Source organism: Vulpes vulpes, chromosome 12 (genome assembly GCF_048418805.1).
Source record: "Vulpes vulpes isolate BD-2025 chromosome 12, VulVul3, whole genome shotgun sequence".
Lineage (NCBI taxonomy): Eukaryota > Metazoa > Chordata > Mammalia > Carnivora > Canidae > Vulpes > Vulpes vulpes.
In genome coordinates, this window is record NC_132791.1 from 78,338,739 (window position 1) to 78,357,512 (window position 18,774).

The 18,774-nt window shown below is 43.7% G+C and overlaps 1 protein-coding gene across 14 annotated transcripts in view; it reads left to right on the forward strand.

The window, feature by feature from the left end:
- RIPOR2 (RHO family interacting cell polarization regulator 2) overlaps positions 1-18,774 on the forward strand; it is a 221,588-nt gene that overhangs the window by 165,482 nt on the left and 37,332 nt on the right. For all 14 annotated transcript variants that reach the window (XM_072729012.1, XM_072729010.1, XM_072729017.1 and 11 more), the window contains 5 exons: positions 554-632; positions 2,144-2,167; positions 3,279-3,332; positions 7,316-7,465; positions 11,077-11,140. In XM_072729012.1, the coding sequence (XP_072585113.1) occupies positions 554-632; positions 2,144-2,167; positions 3,279-3,332; positions 7,316-7,465; positions 11,077-11,140 (371 nt within the window). The remainder of the gene's footprint in view (positions 1-553; positions 633-2,143; positions 2,168-3,278; positions 3,333-7,315; positions 7,466-11,076; positions 11,141-18,774) is intronic.

Consider the following 18,774-nt stretch of genomic DNA (forward strand, 5'->3'; position numbering starts at 1 on the left):
TTAACTCGACACAGTGTTAGTTTCACTCAGACAACGGTAGACAGACAACTCCATTTTTGTGATTGCTTAGGAAGGATTCTGGAACTTTCCCAAGTTATTATATATTATGTTATGTTATATATTATAGTATAGTGTATCATTATAAGGATCGTTTGCCCAGAATAAAATCTCCCTGGTTTTGGGGGGAGACCTCTAGAGTCAGTGTTGTATTTAACTAGATAGAATTCTCTGAGCTTGGACCCAGGACTGATTCCATAGTTATTTTGCCCATTCCTTCCCCACTGGTTTTTCGTTTTTTGGACTTTCAGCCTCACTGGGGTTCGCTTTTCTTTTCTTTTTTTTTCTCACTACTGGATGGTGTCATAAGCAACCACTAGAGCCTTCAGAAAGTGGAGAGATTTGGGAACAACACAGCATCTTCCCCACCGACTCTGCCCTCCCCCAGAGCAGGGCACAGAGTCTTTCTCTCCTTCAGCAGGACTAGGTCAGCACCGGCAAAGATGCCCCTTGATGGGCACAGAGTTCACGAGCATGTTTCCTATTATTTTTGCAGTGAATATCTGGAGGTTCACCAGACAGAGTTGGACAAGCTGACAGCTCAGTTAAAAGATATGAGAAGAAACTCTCGCCTGGTAGGTTCCATCCAATCTTTAGGACGTTAACACAGTATTCCTTTTTTTGGCTAAGTATCTTTTCTTTTCTTTTCTTTTTAATCTTTTTTTATTGGATGGGGATGGGGAGCTAGGGATGACTATGGAGACAAGGAAGAACCTTTAAGAAAAGCAGACCCAAGGAGCAGAGTCCTATCTGCTTCCTGATTCATATTGGAGAAGAAGGTTAAGTTTCTTCTCAGTGTTTTATTCTTCATACTTCTCAGTATTTGACAAGCATGTTTATGCAGATACACTTTACAATCAGGAAAAAATGCTAAAGAATAGCAACTACAACCCCTATGCCTCTCATCCAAATAATATAAGGAAATGAAAAGTCTGAGTTGTCCTAGAATTTTGTTAGTACAGAATTTGGAACCCAGAAGCACTAAGAAAATAGTATAGGTCAGTGACATCAGTGCAGCAAAGGGGATCCCAGGGACACCTGTAGTGGGAGGTTGGGAGAAGCCCCTGAGCCTGTTCCGTTCCATGTCTTTGTGTCCAGACACTTGCAGGTGTCCTCTATTCTAATGAATTTGTGAGGACTCGTCTGGTTGAAGAGGTGCTTCTCACCTACACACTACTTTAAATGATTTTGTTCTGTTCAAAAATTATCTAACACCTTAATGTTTCAAGGCATCAGAAAGCTCAGAAGTCTCCACACAACACATGACACCACTGCGCATTAATAGCTGCTGTCTTCTTCTGTTTTCAGAGATAAAATAAAATGTGTAGTGGTGTCCTTTTCGAAGGTGCAGAGGTTAAAAGCTTTATAGAAGTTAAAGATTTTATACCCTGATGATGTTAAGTATAAACCGCCCCATCTCTGTGGGGAAGGACTCCTTATGGGGTGGCTTCCTGCGCTTTGGAATGCCCTTGACCATCCTCAATGGCAAGAAATGTTTCTCCTTGAAGAACAATGGTGAATGGAGGCAGTAGCTTCCACCAGGACTTGGTGTTCCATAGGGGGAAAAAAAACTGCTCCTGAGGGGGACGTGGGAATGGTGTGCCGATTACACTGTAATGTGAGCATACAGGAAATGAACTTGCTTAAAATACAATTTGTGAAAAGCCTATCGCTGCGCTCCAGACTCTTCTTTAACACCAGTTTTATGTGTTTAAACAGGAAGGCAAGTGTTCTTTTAACACAGCTATACCTGCTACATTTGATGTTAATTTGTTTTATTTATTTAAAAGTTAATATGAATTTATGTGCCCCTCGGTGTGTAAGACAGAAGACCTGAAACCAAGTGAAACTCTTAAAGCTCCCAGGGTACAGAGAGATTGGGGTGGAATTCTGGAGACACAGAGGATGAATAAATACTGGCTCTTAAAAGCACTCTTACTACCATTTCAAAGAACCCAGCAGAATTTGGCATGAATGATCGTTTCTTCACTGGTAATGCAGAAATGCAAACTAAATCCCTCTATTGATATTTGTAACGATTTTGAGGAAAATATATTTTAATCCAGATATTCCTTTTTTATTTTAGGGTGTGCTGTATGACCTAGACAAGGTAAGTTATCATTCTGTGCAAGAGTGTTGCAAAAAATAAAACACTGCATTTTTGGAGAGTCCGTGATTTCCTCTTTAGGCACAAGATCTCTGAGAACTGATGATTTTTCTAAGCCTAGTAAAAGTCATGCTTTTATCTAGTGAGGAGAATAAATAAGTCCCATGATCTGAGCTCCAATTCCATCCTGAGGGTCACTTCCATAAAAATGTCACCTGGTTGTAGGATTTCACCATGTGCTGCTAAGTTCAAGGACTTCCCAGGTATTCAGAGGTCCTTACCTGTGTTCTCTCTAAACATTGACTACCATAATTCAATGACTACCATATTTCATCAAATTGAAGACCTCTTAGATTGGAAGACACACTGTTATTTTATATGTCCCTAAGGAAAAAAATAGTGATTCCAGTTAAACCCTGGCATGGTTTTTTTTCTGTTCGTTTAAAACTTGTATTTAATACTTCATGACAAAACTCTTCTAGGCTTCTTTTAAATGTAGATTTCGTTTTTATTTATTCATATATGCTGCTACTCCCTCCCCATGCCTTCCCATGGATACATAATTTTATGCTGAATCATGGTGTAATGTTTTTTGAAGACATTTGGAAGGGTAATTAAATTTAAGGCATGTAATAACAATATTTATAACTTAAACAAAGAGATGACACATGAACCACTGTGATTATCTTTGAGCATGCACCAACAGTAGTTTCAAAATGCACCCCCGTTTCAGAGACACTGAAATGTAGGGAGGTGAGTTCACTTTAGAGATGATAAAATATATTACTCTGAAGGATTAGAAGTATACCCCATCGTAATACTGTCCTACCAGAAATCCAATGAATTCCATTCGATTGGCTTCCCTCGATGTTCAACACAAGGATTCCAATAACTAACTCAAGTTCATCTCTCGGAATATTTATTTGATATTTTAGAAAATACTCTCCAAGTTGTTATTAGAGAATCTCTGAAATAGCCAAGATTGGAAGAAAGGGGAAAGAGTTAGCATTTTCTGGTAATTTTGAGTATGAGATAAGCAGAAGTCTTGCCAGTCTTCTAGACATGTTAAACTATAAATGGCTGTACTTTTTCAAACTTCTCCTTTTAATTCCAGCAAATTAAAACAATTGAAAGGTACATGAGACGCCTGGAGTTTCACATTAGTAAGGTAAGTTCCTGGCTTTGGTGTTTCCTTTCTTAGCCACTAATCAATCTGCCTCTGGCCCAAGCATGGCACCTAGTCTATGGAGAATTTCTTACCTGATTGACTCTTAAGCTGATTAGCGATGAAGCCCTCCAACAGGCAGTAAAAGTGGAAGAAATAAAGAAAAGAGCCTGACAATCTGGCACAGCTCTGACTCTACTTCGGTTCAACGAACATTTATGGTTCAATGAACATTTACGTGCCTCCCCAAGAGTTTGTGCCTCCTGGTGGGCTTTTAATCCTGGTGTAGTCTTAGTAAAGATAGAACCAAGCTGACTCCCCAAGAAATTTCACACTTGCATAACTTGTCCCTCTTGCCACGCATACAACTTGGCAACCTGTAAAATTCTTCATGAAGGCCTTGAAAGTACTGATGGACAGCTGCCATGTACGTCCCCAACTTTCTCAAGCTCTTGGTTCCTTCTACCCTTCCTCACATGGCATTGTTTCCAGGCACCTTTCTACCTTTGTCACCCCCATATGTGTGGGTTGTTTTGTCAAGATCCCTGACACCCAGCCTCAAACCCTATAAATCGTTCACTAATGGTCCAACCAGGCAAGAGACTAGAGGCTTCAGCCAATCTCTCTACTAGGAGTCCGAAGCCTTAGGTTCCAGTCAACATGCTCTCTGGGCTATATCACCTATACAGACCTTGGTTTTCCACCCTGTAAAATGGGGCTGGGAGGTGCACATGATCAATCTAAATGGTCCTAAGAATTTTTTCATTTTAAAATTCTGTGATTTATATGCTTATAAACACATGCATATGCAACTGCCTTTGCATGTTCCCACTTTGCAAAAGATCTATTGCCTGGGCGAATCTGAAATTGCTCCAATTTCTTTAAACTCAATAAATAAGACAATGACATGCATTCAAAGGGATTTGTGTGGCAAGCAAGTGTTGGCAAATTACTCTGTTTAGTTTGAAACACAGCAAGAAAACAAGATCCCTATCAGGTAGGAGTGTATTTATCCATCATGTGTCCATTTTGTCAGACATGACAATCCTGGTAGTTATGAAAGGTTGAGGGCAGACTGTTTGCAGTACCTTATGCATAGCATGCCTCACAAATGATATTTAACTGAATAAGTCCATCAGTTGATTTGATGAGAACCCTTGCTGATGTATGGATGAGACCAATGCTTACCTACAGGTGGGTCCGTTCCCACTCCAGTGAATACATAGTTAACCCTTATCCTACTGGTTAACTCCATCTGGCTAGGATAGATTGGTATTGAAATGAAAGCAAAGAATTAACTCTTCTGTAAATGCAGAGTAACAGACTGTATGTTTAGGGCTAAACTATGTCCCCGTGAGCAGTTTCCTGTAGAGCGGATTATAGTCTCAGATGTTAGCAAACCGGTAGTGGGGAAAAGGAAAGAAGAGGCAGTCTCCCAAGGGACCCCATGGATGAAACAGTCTAGCCTGCCCTGGAAGAGGGATCAGCTCTTGTGTTTCTAGGGGGTTTGTGGGCACCTTCCCCAGTAGAACGATCTGCAATGTTTAGGTAAAATTTCAGATTCCAGCCCAGACTAACCTACTGAATTGCCATCTCGGAGGGAGCCATGGGCATCAGCATTTTAACAAGCTCACCAGATAAGTCTTAGCTTAGTTTTAAAGTAGGGCAACCACCTTCTTTGCCAGTCACCAATCCAAAGATTTCATCAGCAGATTCGCCACTCTTGACTTTACATCTCCCTCTCAATCAGGGTCAAATCCATTGACCCCACAGATGGAAGGCTGCTTTCCAGAGTTTGGCAATTGCTGTCAGCAAAATGGATGAGTTGTTGAAGGACAGAGCAACAGAGAATCCTTTAACCTGAGAAAAATTTCCAGTCTCTTAATGTTCATCTTCTAACCTGAGCATGATTGATGTCTCTGCAGAGACGGCAACGGTGCAAAATTCCACTTACTCGAACAAGTTTTGTCATGAGCACCCAAAAACTTGCCTGCAGAACAAAAGAGGGATCTTCAACTCTGAAACTCATTATATTCCATCTCCACTTCTTCTGATTTTACAGCCTTGTGAGGGAACAAAGTTTGCACTGAAATGAAAAATTCAAGTCATCCTAGACAGATTCCCGCCTTGCGGAAGTCGTGCATTTCCTTAGCTGGTGTTTAGTGTCCTTTGCATCTACCTGCAAGTTCTGTAGTTACCTGGGGAGTGTGTTAATAATGGAGGAGAGAGGGGATCCCTGGGTGGCGCAGCGGTTTGGCGCCTGCCTTTGGCCCAGGGCGCGATCCTGGAGACCCGGGATCGAATCCCACGTCAGGCTCCCGGTGCATGGAGCCTGCTTCTCCCTCTGCCTGTGTCTCTGCCTCTCTCTCTCTCTCTCTCTCTCTCTGTATGACTATGATAAATAAATAAAAATTTAAAAAAAATGGAGGAGAGAGCACAGGACTGTGGACATGGATGTGATCAGGAATGACCAGGTGTTGTCGACCTGGGCACCATTGATATTTAGAGATAGTCTTTTATTGTAGGGTGCTGTCCTCCGTACTGCGGGATGTTTGGCAGCATCCTTGACCTCTGTGCCTACCAGATGGTAGTAATACCTCCCAGTCATGATGCTAGAAAAAAAAATGGCTCCAGCTTTTGCCAAATGTCCCCTGCATGTCAAAAATTACCTTGGGTTGATTGAGAATTGCTGTCTTAGGGACCGTAAGTGATTATCAGACTTACAGAATGAGTATGATCAATAGTCATTTGCAAACAGGGTATTATTGTTTAGAAGTGTAAGTGTAGATATACAGCAGAAAAATGCTTACCTCCAGTATTTTTATTTATGTTTTTGGTGGCAGTATGATTCACACACAAAAAAACTGCACAGTTCCTAGGTGTTTGGTTTGATCAAATATTGACCATTGTGCTTCACCCTCATTTTATTTTAAAGATTTTATTTATTAGAGAGAAAGAGCATATGAGCATAGAGAGGGGCAGAGGGAAAGGGAGAAGCAGACTCCCCCCTAACCAGGGAACCTGATGCGAAACTCAATCCAAGGACCCCAGGATCACGACCTGAGCCAAAGGCAGATGCTTAACTGACTGAGCCACCAAGGCGCCCCTCTTCACCCTCATTTTAAGACTCATTTAATAACTTTGTTCTCGGGCAGCCACGGTGGCGCAGCGGTTTAGCGTCTCCTGCAGCCCGGGGTGTGATCCTGGAGACCCGGGATGGAGTCCCACGTCGGGCTCCCTGCATGGAGCCTGCTTCTCCCTCTGCCTGTGTCTCTGCCTCTCTCTCTCTCTCTCTCTCTCTCTCAATAAATAAATAAGTCTTTAAAAAAATAACTTTGTTCTCTCTACTGTTGAGGCTCTTTATTGAAAATGATTTTTATAAAGTGTTGCCTCAAGTTCTTTTTTAAAAAAAATGCTAAACGTAGATGTGTGAATATCACCTTGTGATAGTACTTTTTTTTTTTTTTTTTTTTTTTTATTTATGATAGGCACACAGTGAGAGAGAGAGAGAGGCAGAGACATAGGCAGAGGGAGAAGCAGGCTCCATGCACCGGGAGCCTGATGTGGGATTCGATCCCGAGTCTCCAGGATCGCGCCCTGGGCCAAAGGCAGGCGCCAAACCGCTGCGCCACCCAGGGATCCCTTGTGATAGTACTTTTAAAGTGATAATGGCCTCGTGGAAACCCTTCCTGTGTTTGTTCCTTATGTGGAATATTCTGGTCTTCGTCATCCAGTACTTGGCTCACACAGCTCACCAATGTTAAGTTCATTTTCATTTTGTGTCATTGGAAAGGCAGGCTCAGGTAAAAATATGCTTTGAAATAGAAAAATGGACTCCAGTGGCTCAAAGATGATTGGCCTCCATCTAAAAGTATGACACTTCTATAGGAATCTCTTTGATGAGGTCAGAAATACCTTTAAGAACTTCATACTGGCCTGTGTAACTTCTTTCAAATGGGATTAAATACTGACATGCCTTCCAACAGGTAGATGAACTCTATGAAGCATATTGTATCCAAAGACGCCTCCAAGATGGTGCCAGCAAAATGAAGCAGGCCTTCGCAGCCTCGCCCACCAGCAGAGCAGCCCGGGAGAGCCTGTCAGAGATCAGCCGCAGCTACAGGGAGTACACGGAGGTACGTGCTGGTCAGCTCGGCAGCTCACTTCTGCAGGGCTTGTGCAGCCTGTAGCCTCATCCTACTCTTTAGGGAGATGTTTAACTATTTGATTCTTACATTGTTTTGAGGGCATCTGGAATTAAGATGACTTTCGGGTAGTTCTGTCAGTTGGTTATATTTTGGTTCAGAGTCTTCACTGGACTCCGCTACCTTCGTTGGCTTTTGTTGGTCCCTGATCATCACCTGCCAGGCAGTCATCTCCTAGTGCCTTGGAACATGCTTGCTCATGGATATGTAAAGCTACAAGATTTGAGATGCTATGAACCCATTCACTGACCAAGACTTACACTCTGTGTGCTCCATGCTGCCTTGTAGTCTTTGCCACGGCTAGGCTACAAATGCTTGTCGAAAATTTCAGTGACTGCATGTGTAAGCCACAATGCCCTGGTTTTTGATGTCTTGAGTTCCCTTCTACATTTTCTAGCATACAGTCTAATTTCACTTTATTCCTGGAAGTTGAACAGACTTAGTGGTTAAGATGCTGTGGGTGTTGAGTATCACTAATGTTCCTCCCTGGGACTATTTCATCATAAGAAAGTCCCCTTCTGTCTTAAAGGAGGCAAGATAAAGAACTCTGAGCAGAAGTGTACTTCCCTGGCTTCTGTCTCTGAGGCCCATGCACATGACAGAAGGAGGTCTTCACTCTTCCTAGGGTCACCTGATACCAAGTGTCTTGGATGAAAGACTGAATTATTAAAGCAGCATGTCTCACTAACCAATGAGTCTGCTCAGAGATCGAATTTCGTAAATGAAGTCATTGGCCTCATGAGGGTTCGTGAGGGTCTGCTGGACAGTTCCCAGAGCCGAGCATCTGTCTCAGCCCTGCAGGAGTAGGGACCTCATGGGTCACCTTGTATGGTCACTCCAGCAGCACCTCTGGTCTGAACCATTTATCTCTTCCATGGTCTGAAACAGGGCTTCTCTATCTATGCCCCCTTTCAGAAGAATGCTTTTTAAATGCATAAAATAAAATACCCAGAATCTAGGAATTCAAAGGAAATCCATTATGTTGAAATAGTTATTTCAGTATTAGCAGCACAGTTATCAAAATATCTTATAAAGCAAAGTATTTTGATACACTACTGTGCTTTGTCTATACCACGTTATTAGCACATTGAAATTCCGTTATAAGCTCTAGCAGTGCCACTAGTTATTTGAAGTTATAAAATGTTAAAGTAGCAAAAAGTAGAAATGATTTTTCAAGGTATCTGGAACCAGTGATGTGGCGTGAACACACATGTGATTTCTATTAGTGTGAGAGTCTCAGGCACGAGTCATACTGCTGGGGCTTACTTTCTACATTTGTGATACTTCGACACGACACATTTCAATTAGAGATTGTAACATAATGAGGACTTTCTTTTTTCCCCATCCAAATTTATGGACCCAGGGGTTGAGACTCCCGGGCTTAGAAGCAGCCCTGGTTCATGGGACCTATTTGTGCATGGCCCTGAAATGAAAGAACATTTAAAACAGTCGTTCAGAGCCCACGAGCAGATAACTGACAGCAGTCTGGAGATGCTTCTGCTCTAGAACACTTGCTGCCTGTTTCAGAAACACCTGTCCTTGCTCAGGTGCCAGCACATGGCATCATACTTTGTTCACACGTTCAAAGACGTAGAGTACAGTTTCAGCAAGCAGAACTGTGCCTTGGAGAGGAAGGAAGCTGGGCTTCTGTGGCGTCCTACCTCACTCTCTGTGGTGTCCTACCTCAGTTGACATCAGGTGGTTTTATATCTTCACGTTACTGCAAAGCCAGGATTTTCTCACAAAGAACATTTTGGGCAAGAGGCTCCAGGGGCTTCTGCTGGGGGCAGCAGTACTCATCAACAGCTGCCTGGTGAGATGGAAGAGAATCCTGCCTATAGAAGTCCTCACCTGCTAAGCTAGCTGCCCCCCCTAGGTTTTTTGAAGACACTAGTGGCAACCCTGGCTTATATGATAACATCGCTGATGTTCGGGTAAGTGAGACACGTGGTGCTCAAAGAAAAGTGCTTTATGATATGAGACTTTGTTTTCAAAGCTTTCAAGCAGTACAGAGCTCAGACTTCAGGAAGTTTTGAAATTTCCAGGTTTGCTAAGCTATTCAAGGTACTAACAGCTCACAAGGTGGGAGGAAGGCAGTACCATTCCCTTTGCACCCCAGCAACACAACAGGAGAGTGATCTTTTGGAGCAGAACAGAGGTGCAAATAAAAACCAGAAGCTGTCACCTTACTAATCAATCCTCAAGTCCTCAGCACACAAAATGCAAATGGGAGCAAACCCTGCCAGCACTCACTGGGCTGGCCACCCCAGGCCCCCGCCCCCCAGCATGGAGACAGGCTGCAGAGGGAGAAGCCTGCAGATGCCACCCCCTCCCCAGCACCAGGGTGGGGTTGGGCGCGACTGCTTCCTGTGGCAGATGTGGTTTCCAAACTGAAGCTGTTGAAGCTGGAGCAAATCAACATAAAGGTTGAGACTAGTATAATAAACAGCATCTATCTTTACCAGTTGGTAATATTTTGCCATATTTGCTTTCCTTCTCTCGCAAAGGCTCAATTTTTTCTTTCATTATTATTTTTTTTTTATTGCTGAGCCATTTGACCATAAGTAGTAGACATTGTGACACTTCACCCCATAAGTATTTTAGCACAGAGCCCATAGTGGTCATGTGTCATCTGTGTATCCCCTGCACAAACACACACCATTCCCACAACTGAGAAAAGTAATCAACTTAGGGAGTTATCGAATAGCCAGTGCATTCTCAGGCATCCCGTATTTGGTCCAGTCATGACTTCTATAACGTTTTGTTATCCTTCAAATCAGGATCTAATGGAAGGTAACAGGTGTCATTTAGTTTTTATGTCTCTTTAGCCTCTTTTGTTTAAAACTTTTTCCCCACAACATTACCATTTTATAGAATCCAGGCCACTTCTCATAGAATATCACGTTCTGGATTCGTCTGCTGATGATATAATTTGATGAGATAATTGATATAACATCTGAAGGCAGCACAGCAAGTCTTCTATTGTAGGGGGTCCCAAAGTCAGCAACTTAAGAAACCTGATATTCTCCACTTAGGAGAAGACTGCTTTCCTTCTTTTTTTGAAAAAATATTTTTTATTTATTTCTTTGAGAGAGAGACCATGAGCAAGGGGGAATGGCAGAGGTAGAGAGAGAAGCAGGCTCCCTACTGAACAGGGATCTCAACCCGGGGCTCGATTCCAGGACCCCAGAATCATGACCTGAGCTGAAGGCAGATGCTCCACTGACTGAGCCTCAGGTGCCCCCAAACTGCTTCCTTCTTACCTAGCATCCCAACCCTCATCATTGTGCATGGAAATAAGTGAACGTGTCCCTCTGTGCTCTGAATGTCCCATACACCAGAAGGGTCGTGTAGACTAGGGGGAAACATTTCACCCACAATGCTTCACAGGCACTGCCGTGTAACTCCCTGCCAACAGGTAAATGCCTCCCCTTGTTCAAGCCTCAAGCCTTGCTTGTCTGCAGCTGCTAGAACGTCATGTGCTTTGAGTTGCTGTGTGACAGAAGCCTAGAACTGATGCCAATCTTCTGTACTTTTCACAGAACATGTGCACCATTGAAGCAGAGCTGGAGAATCTGCTGGGGGAGTTCTCCATCAAGATGAAAGGTATTATTCAGAGTAAGGAGCCATGTCCACAGACAGAGCTCCTTGAAGTTTGAGTGCACATGCTATTTTTATTTTCTTGCCAAGACACTGTGCCGCCCGCACTTTCCTCTCCCAGTTTGTGAATATATTGCTGTTCTAGAACCTTCTTGTCCTGACACTCACCTGCGACCTTAAATCTTTATTATGGGAGGATCTCAAACGTACACAGAAGTGAAGAGAATGTTACAGTGAACCCCACATCACCCAGATTTCATAATTAGCAAGGCTCTGGCACATTGGTTTCATCTGTTTTTCTCTTTGATGATACATAACCCAGACACATGAGTCTGTCTGTGTGTATTTCAATAGGCACCCCTTAAAGAATGGGGGCTTCTTTTTTTTTAAAGACCTTTTATTTATTTATGATAGACATAGAGAGAGAGAGAGAGGGGCAGAGACACAGGCAGAGGGAGAAGCAGGCTCCATGCCGGGAGCCTGACACGGGACTCGATCCCGGGACTCCAGGACCGCGCCCTGGGCCAAAGGCAGGTGCTAAACCACTGAGCCACCCAGGGATCCCAGAATGGGGGCTTCTTACCTAACCACAAAGCCAAGTATTATCATGTCCAATAAAATTAATATGCCTTTGTTATTAATCCACTCCATTATCCAATTTCCCCAGCGGTCTCAAAAATGCTTTGTACCATTGCTTAGCTCACACCGGGGTCCAGATAAGGTCCATGTGTCATAACTGGTCATCAGGTGTCTCTCTCGGGCTCCCTTCCATCTGAAACAGACCCTTCCTGTTTTCCTCCTACCTCTACTTGGTGTAGAAACTGCTGTTGTACAGAATGGCCCACATTCTCGATTTGTCTCTTGGCTTCTTTGTGGTGTCATTTCAGCTGCTCCTTTGTGCTCATGTTTTCCACCAACTACCCACCCGCTCCTTGATTTTATTTATTTGTAAGTGGAAAACCCACAGAGGACTGTGCATTTTCCTCCTTTTCCCTAGTGCACTTCTGGGGTTTGCTCTGGAAGGTTCCAGCCTAGAAGCATGATTGGTTTCTCTCTGTACGGTGGCACCTTCAGAACAAAGGAGGCATGCCAGCTTTAGGAAACGGAGTGTGCCCCAGGTGCTGCCGGCAGAGCTCTCAGCTCCTCAGAGGCAGGTCCGCTTGTCTTGAGTTTGGGCTGATTAACTGACGCAGACAAGAGATTGTCAGGGTTCTGCAGCCGCTAGACCCCTGGGTTGTTGCTAACGGGGACTTAATCACCCTTTCCACCCTCTCCTCGACTCTTTTCAATTAAGGGAGTAGAGAAGGGGCACTGTTGTTCTGTTTTAAGTGCTCAACAGGAGAGCTTCGTTTTGGAGTGAGTCATCTTGGTCTGCAGGGCAAGGTCTCTGTCGGGCACTAGGTGCCCCGTGAGAACGAGAGGGCCACTCTGAATGGATTATTCCTGGAATAACGTCGGCCTCGACCTTCACCTTCCCCAGCACTGCTTCCTTCTCTTGGGCAGACCTGAGTGTAACTCTGTTACTCAGTGTTGAATCTCAACACTTGCTGCCCCACTAAGCTTCGTCCGTTTCTCGTTATTGTCTTCATGTTGGGTCCTCACCTGAGTCAGAGGCTCCAGAACTGCCTGGGCCCTGCCCCAGACCCAGAAAGGCAGAGTGGACCCTAGAAGATTTTTTTTTAAGACTCTCAGGATGATTTCAGCAGCAGCCTGATTCTAGAAAACAGCTGCCCGGAATCAGTGTTCCCCCGACCTCGGCACCATCCATCCGGACTGGGCCGGTCTCTCAGTTCAAGAGCCTCGGGTCACACGCATCTCACTGTTAACACGCAGAGTGCCAGGTTGCCCCGATTTCAGATGCTCACTGTTACCTAATGCATCCGTTTTGGGCAGGGTGATGATTTCCCCCGTTTTATTAGTGGGAAAGGGTGTTCAGTGACTTGTCTCAGAAGTCACGTAGTGAGTTAGAGTCCAGCTTGAGTCTGAATTCCAGGGCTCCTGCTCCTAGTCCATCCCCATGCCCAGTCTCCTATGAGGAGGAGAGTTCTTTTTTTTTTTTTTTTTTTAAGATTTTATTTATTTATTCACGAGAGACACACAGAGAGAGGCAGAGACTTAGGCAGAGGGAGAAGCAGGCTCCTTTTGGGGAGCCCAATGCTGGCCAATCCCAGGACCCCAGGATCACACCAAAGGTAGTGCCACACCAGGTGCCCCAAGTAGGGGAGTTCTAACAGAGCAGAGCCCATACTAGAAGCTGTTGCTCAAAGCACGGCCTCTTCCTCTGTGGGAGGGTCTACTCTGACCCAGAACACAGGCCTGTGGGTGAGGAGCTTCAGGCATGGTGGCAAATGAGAGGATGATGCTGGTGCCCACCCTCCACCCCCATCTACAGAGGGATCTGGGCACCAGCTACATAATAGCACGTCCTACAAGGTCATCCTGGTGGGCTGACAGGGCCTCCCATTCACCGAGCTTTTCATCTTTGCCTCTCCCTGTTCTCTCTCTCCCACCTGGTCCACTTCCATAGCTTTTGTCTGGGCTCTCGGTTTCCCCTAGTGGGACTCGAGGCCTGAAACTTACTCTCTCTTTTCATTTTAGATTATTCTCCCTTTTCACTTCCCTAATCTAACATGAAAAGCCAGAAGTGACAACTATGAAGCCTTTCAAAGGGAACACCCCCTTGGAAGTCTTCCTCTTCTGAGGAAGGGAAGACATCTCACACTGCCAAGAAATTTCACATCTTTGCAATCAGCTATTTTCTTATCTGTTATTCCTTCTGATAAAACATAAGCACCCCCAGCAAACAACACTGACATAAACTGAGGATATTTCATAATTTTCTCAGACCTGGTAACCCAACTTCCTCCTGCCACACCCTCCACACTTCCCGTTTTACCCCACCCAACACAGAATAAACAACCCTTTTGGGCGTATGTATGTGTGTGTGTGTGTGTGTGGCCCCTGGGGGTGCAGATGCATTGGTGATAAAAACAACTGATGGGTTACAGTGCCAAGCACTAGGCTCTATCCTGCTGAACGGCCCCTGGCCTTGACTCCCCGAGTCCCCTGGAGAAAAGTGGACACGTGAGCCAATATGCTCTAATTCAATGGAACAAATGACCAATGGGGTGGCCAGATCCAAAGCCCCCTGCCCCAGGGTAAGAGCAGGAGGGGGAGTGCCACTCACCTGTCTCGGGGGAGGGAAGCAGGAAGGAAGCAGGAAGGCTTCCCAGGGTAACCTTTGAATTAGAACCAGAGGGACTGCTCTGGGTGGATGAACAGCAGGGGAATAGCATTCACCAAAGAGGGAAAAGCATGTTGAAAAATCTGCCTTGAATGTCAGGCTACAGGGGGAGCACTGTGTTAACCAGGACCTACGTGAAAAGATGTGATTTCTGAAGGAAAACTATTTCTTCTCCTAGCTACTGCTTCATTCCAGTGAGGTTCCAGGTGGGGTGGATCTCCAACCCTTGCCTGCCTCTCCAGCTTGCAGGGCAGGCCAGGCCTTGGCAGAGGGAAGAGCTACCTGGGAGCTAGTAAATCTGCATTATTTATGCCTGGTCAATAAATCAGGAAGGCCTGTAACAGAGCTCCCGGCCCTTCAGCTGCTTGGCTCTTTTCCTTGGAATAGAAAGTGTGACTTCCTTAGCTTCATAATTGTTCTACCCAGTGCTAAACACCATTAAAATTGTCATGAATACCCAGCCATCCTTTTCTGTGTGTATATGCTGTCAACATGTGTGATATTTTTTATCTTTGGAAAGGAAGATCATCACAGAAGTAGCAAAAACTGGGGAGCATTCTTCTGGCAGAGAAGTCTCTGAGCCAAGAAAGGAAAGGGTGGGTGGCTACATACTGTGGCGTCGGGGACTTCCAAACAAGGGCATTTGATCAGTAATAGGTGTTTACAGTAAAACAGCCAAAAGGTACAGGAAGATGCACCACAGAAATAAAAGCCCCCTGCCCTGACCATTCCTGGTTGCTAACCTCCCGATGGTCTGTAGAGTGGCCAGGATGAAAGCTTTCTAGACAGTGCAACCAACAGCAATCGCAAAACTTCTGAGAAAACATGAAGCTTTCCCCAGCTGTGAAAATCCCAGCAGGCCTCTGGCCAGGTTTAAAAGACATCAAGCTGTAACTCTAATTGCCCCACTGTTGGTTTCAGTTCTGCAACCAGTACAGTGATGGGCTTAGACCAGCAGCTAGAACTTTAGGAAACACAGCACCAGGACTGCCTCTGCCTGGCTGGCGCCAGTTGACTCCATTATGGTTGTAATCAGGCCCGCTATAAGCAATTTCGAGACATTTCAGTTTAATAACATGGGCTTATAAACTCAAAAACATTAGTACCAAGTACCTTTCTCCCAGTTGGATGAGTTCAGATATGAAATTTTTGGTAATTTTGAGAGGGGGAAAAAAACCTTCAAAAGATTTTCCCCTTTACATGTCTTTATCCAGCACTGATTCCAGGTCAGTTGCTTAGGGGATTTTTTTGTTTTTTAACCAGGCTTCTATTGTAATTGCAGAGGTAATCTGGCAATGGATGAAACCTAAACTAATTTGCAGAGGTTTTATTTTATTTTACTTTTTTAAAGATTTACATTTATTTTAGGGAGACCACTTGAGTATGAGTAGGGGGAGGGGCAGAGAGAATCCTGAAGCAGACTCTCTACTTGTCCAGAGCCCCACAAGGGGTGGATCTCATGACCCTGAAATCATGATGAAGAGTTGGGTGCCCAACCAACTAAGCTGCTCGGTGCCCCTTTGCAGAGGTTTTATTTTTTTAAGATTATATTTATTTATTCATGAGAAACACAGAGAGGGGCACAGACATGCACAGAGGGAGAAGCAGGCTCCCCACAGGAGCCTGATGCGGGACTGAATCCCAGGACCCCAGGATCACAACCTGAGCCACAGGCAGATGCTCAACCACTGAGCCACTCAGGTGCCCTTTGCAGAAGTTTTAAAGTGCACTTTGGATTTTCTTAGAATTGGCATGTCTGACCATTCTGACTTATAAAAACCAGTGAATTGTGCTTTTTTTTTAATGACATATTGGGAAAAAAAGACTAAATCTTCCAGAAAATGATTAGTGAAAACTGACTTTTTAAATTCTACTCTTATTTCAGGAAATCTTTTAAAGTGCCTTGTTGTGTTCTAGTAGTTAGAAGAGTCCCAGGTGGCCTGGCTCTCCCGTAGGGAGGCAGAGGGAGCTGGTGAGTTGCTGCCATCTACTGGCAGGTAGTGGTAGGTGCTTTTTAAAGCCTCCCGGGACCCCGTCTATCTTCTTAGCCCTGGCTAGTCAGTCACAAAAGGCAGAATAAATTGTGTGATTGTGATACCACCCTCGTCATCTTTACACGGGTTAAATCATGTTTAAACTAATATGAAAACATGTTTCAAGGGACACCTGGGTGCCTCAGTGGTTGAGCACTCGGTTCAGGTCGTGATCCTGGTCCTGGGATCGAGTCCTGCATGGGGCTCCCGGCAGGGAGCCTGCTTCTCCCTCTGCCTGTGTCTCTGCCTCTCTCTGTGTGTCTCTCATGAATAAGTAAATAAAAATCTTTTTTAAAATAATAAATAAACTGATATGAAAAGAACTTAGACTTCAAGGATCGTGAATGGCAGCTTGAGGAAACTGAACCACCCAGGACTCTGCTGCCCAAATGGACATCCTGTGTGTGAAGGGATCTAGGAGTCTCAGGGCTGCTGTTGTGCCAGCTGTGCAGTTATTTCCTCTCCAGCCGCCTCTATCAAAAGTGAGGGGTTATTCTTCTCGAATCCGTTTTAGATTTTTAAATGATACCTTCTCATTTTTTTTTTTAAATACGGGCAAAGATACCAGAAATTTTAAAGGCACAATATAATCTCTCCACCATGTCACAAATACCCAAGTAGCCTTTTTTCTGCATATACACTGCCTGCCCGCCGATACCTGTGACCTTTTTCATATATTTTTTCTTTTCAAATAAACACATGATATTTGAAAAAATCCAATAAAAATTACTATTTAACGTCCAAAAATTTCACTTTCTTCATAATCCCAGATTATCACAGATAATTATTTTATCTACCTTTGGTAAATAAAACATACCTTTGGTATGTTTTTCTAGAATTTTTTCCTATGGATACATTTTTTTAAAGATTTTATTTATTTATTCATGAGAGACACAAAGAGGTGGAAACATAGGCAGGCAGGCTCTCTGTGGGGAGCCCAATGCAGGACTGGATCCCAGGACCCCAGGATCATGACCTGAACCGAAGACAGGCACTCAGCCACTGAGCCACCCAGGCGCCCCTGGATACATTTTTATATAGCGGAGGTCACACTTGAATTTTGTCTTTTTGCTTTTTTACTTAATATTAGTTTATAAACATTATCTTATTAAAGACATCTAAACATCTGTACCGAATTCTTCTTTTTTTTATTGAAGTTTGGTTGACACATGGTGTTACATTAGTTTCAAGTGTACAACAGAATGATTGGACAAAGTTATATGTCATGCTGTGCTCAGCATGACTGTAGCTCCCATCTGTCCTCATATAACGCTATGACAGTATCATCGACTATATTCCCAATGCTGTACTTTCTACCCCCATCACTTATTTATTCCATAACTGAAAGTCTGTATCTCCCACTCCCCTGCACCCATCTTGCCCACCCCCCACCCATCTGGCATCCATTAGTTTGTCCTATGTATGTATGGTTCTGCTTCTGCTTTTTGTTTATTCATTTGTTTTGTTTTTAGATTCCACATATAAATGGCATCATGGTGTTTGTCTTTCTCAGCCTGACTTACTTCACATAGCATCATACGCTCTAGCTTCTTCCATGTTCTCACAAATGGCAAGATCTCATCCTTTTTAAGGCTGAGTAATATTCCATTTTATATAAACATTTGTACTGAATCCTTAAGTGGAATTCTTTATCCTAAAATTGTATTGGTTCTTTTCATTAGAAAATGAGAAAGTCCTAAAGATTTTTTTGCCCATTTTTATTAAATGTGTTTCATTCCTTGATTAAAATATTGTCTGTGGCTTTGTTTTGTGATTGGCATAGAAACAAAGCCAAGATTACTGATAAGCCTCTGTTGATGAGTTTATTCCATTAGGTTTATTGTGCATGTATGACGTGTGTACCTTCCTCCCCACAACTTTATTCATGCTTGACACACAGTAGGTATTCTGAAAATATTGCTGAGTGAATACAGGCCACTCCCTCCACCCAGAAGCGCCCTCTCTCCCATGCCTTCATTTGCCTGGGGTGATATGACACTCTGTTGTTCAAATGCTCCCTTCCTCCATGAAACTATCCTACATTAAATGGGACAGAATTTCTTGTTTGATTATATAAGTAATACAGTCTTACAAAAATTCAAAATATAGGAAAGAACCTCCTTTTACTGTCTCTTCATTACTGTTCTCCTCTCCAATGTGTATCAATTTGCTGTTGTTTCATACAGATAAGTCTTTTAAATTAGCTGTATATGGTGCATGCTGAATCAACAGTATTATCCCACTGCCGAATATATAATTATTACAGATTAAGCACGTACTATGGACCTAATGCAATCAATTGTCTTTACAAACAGTTCTGTGAGGAGGACACTGTTAACTCCCTTCTAAAGGTGAAGACACTG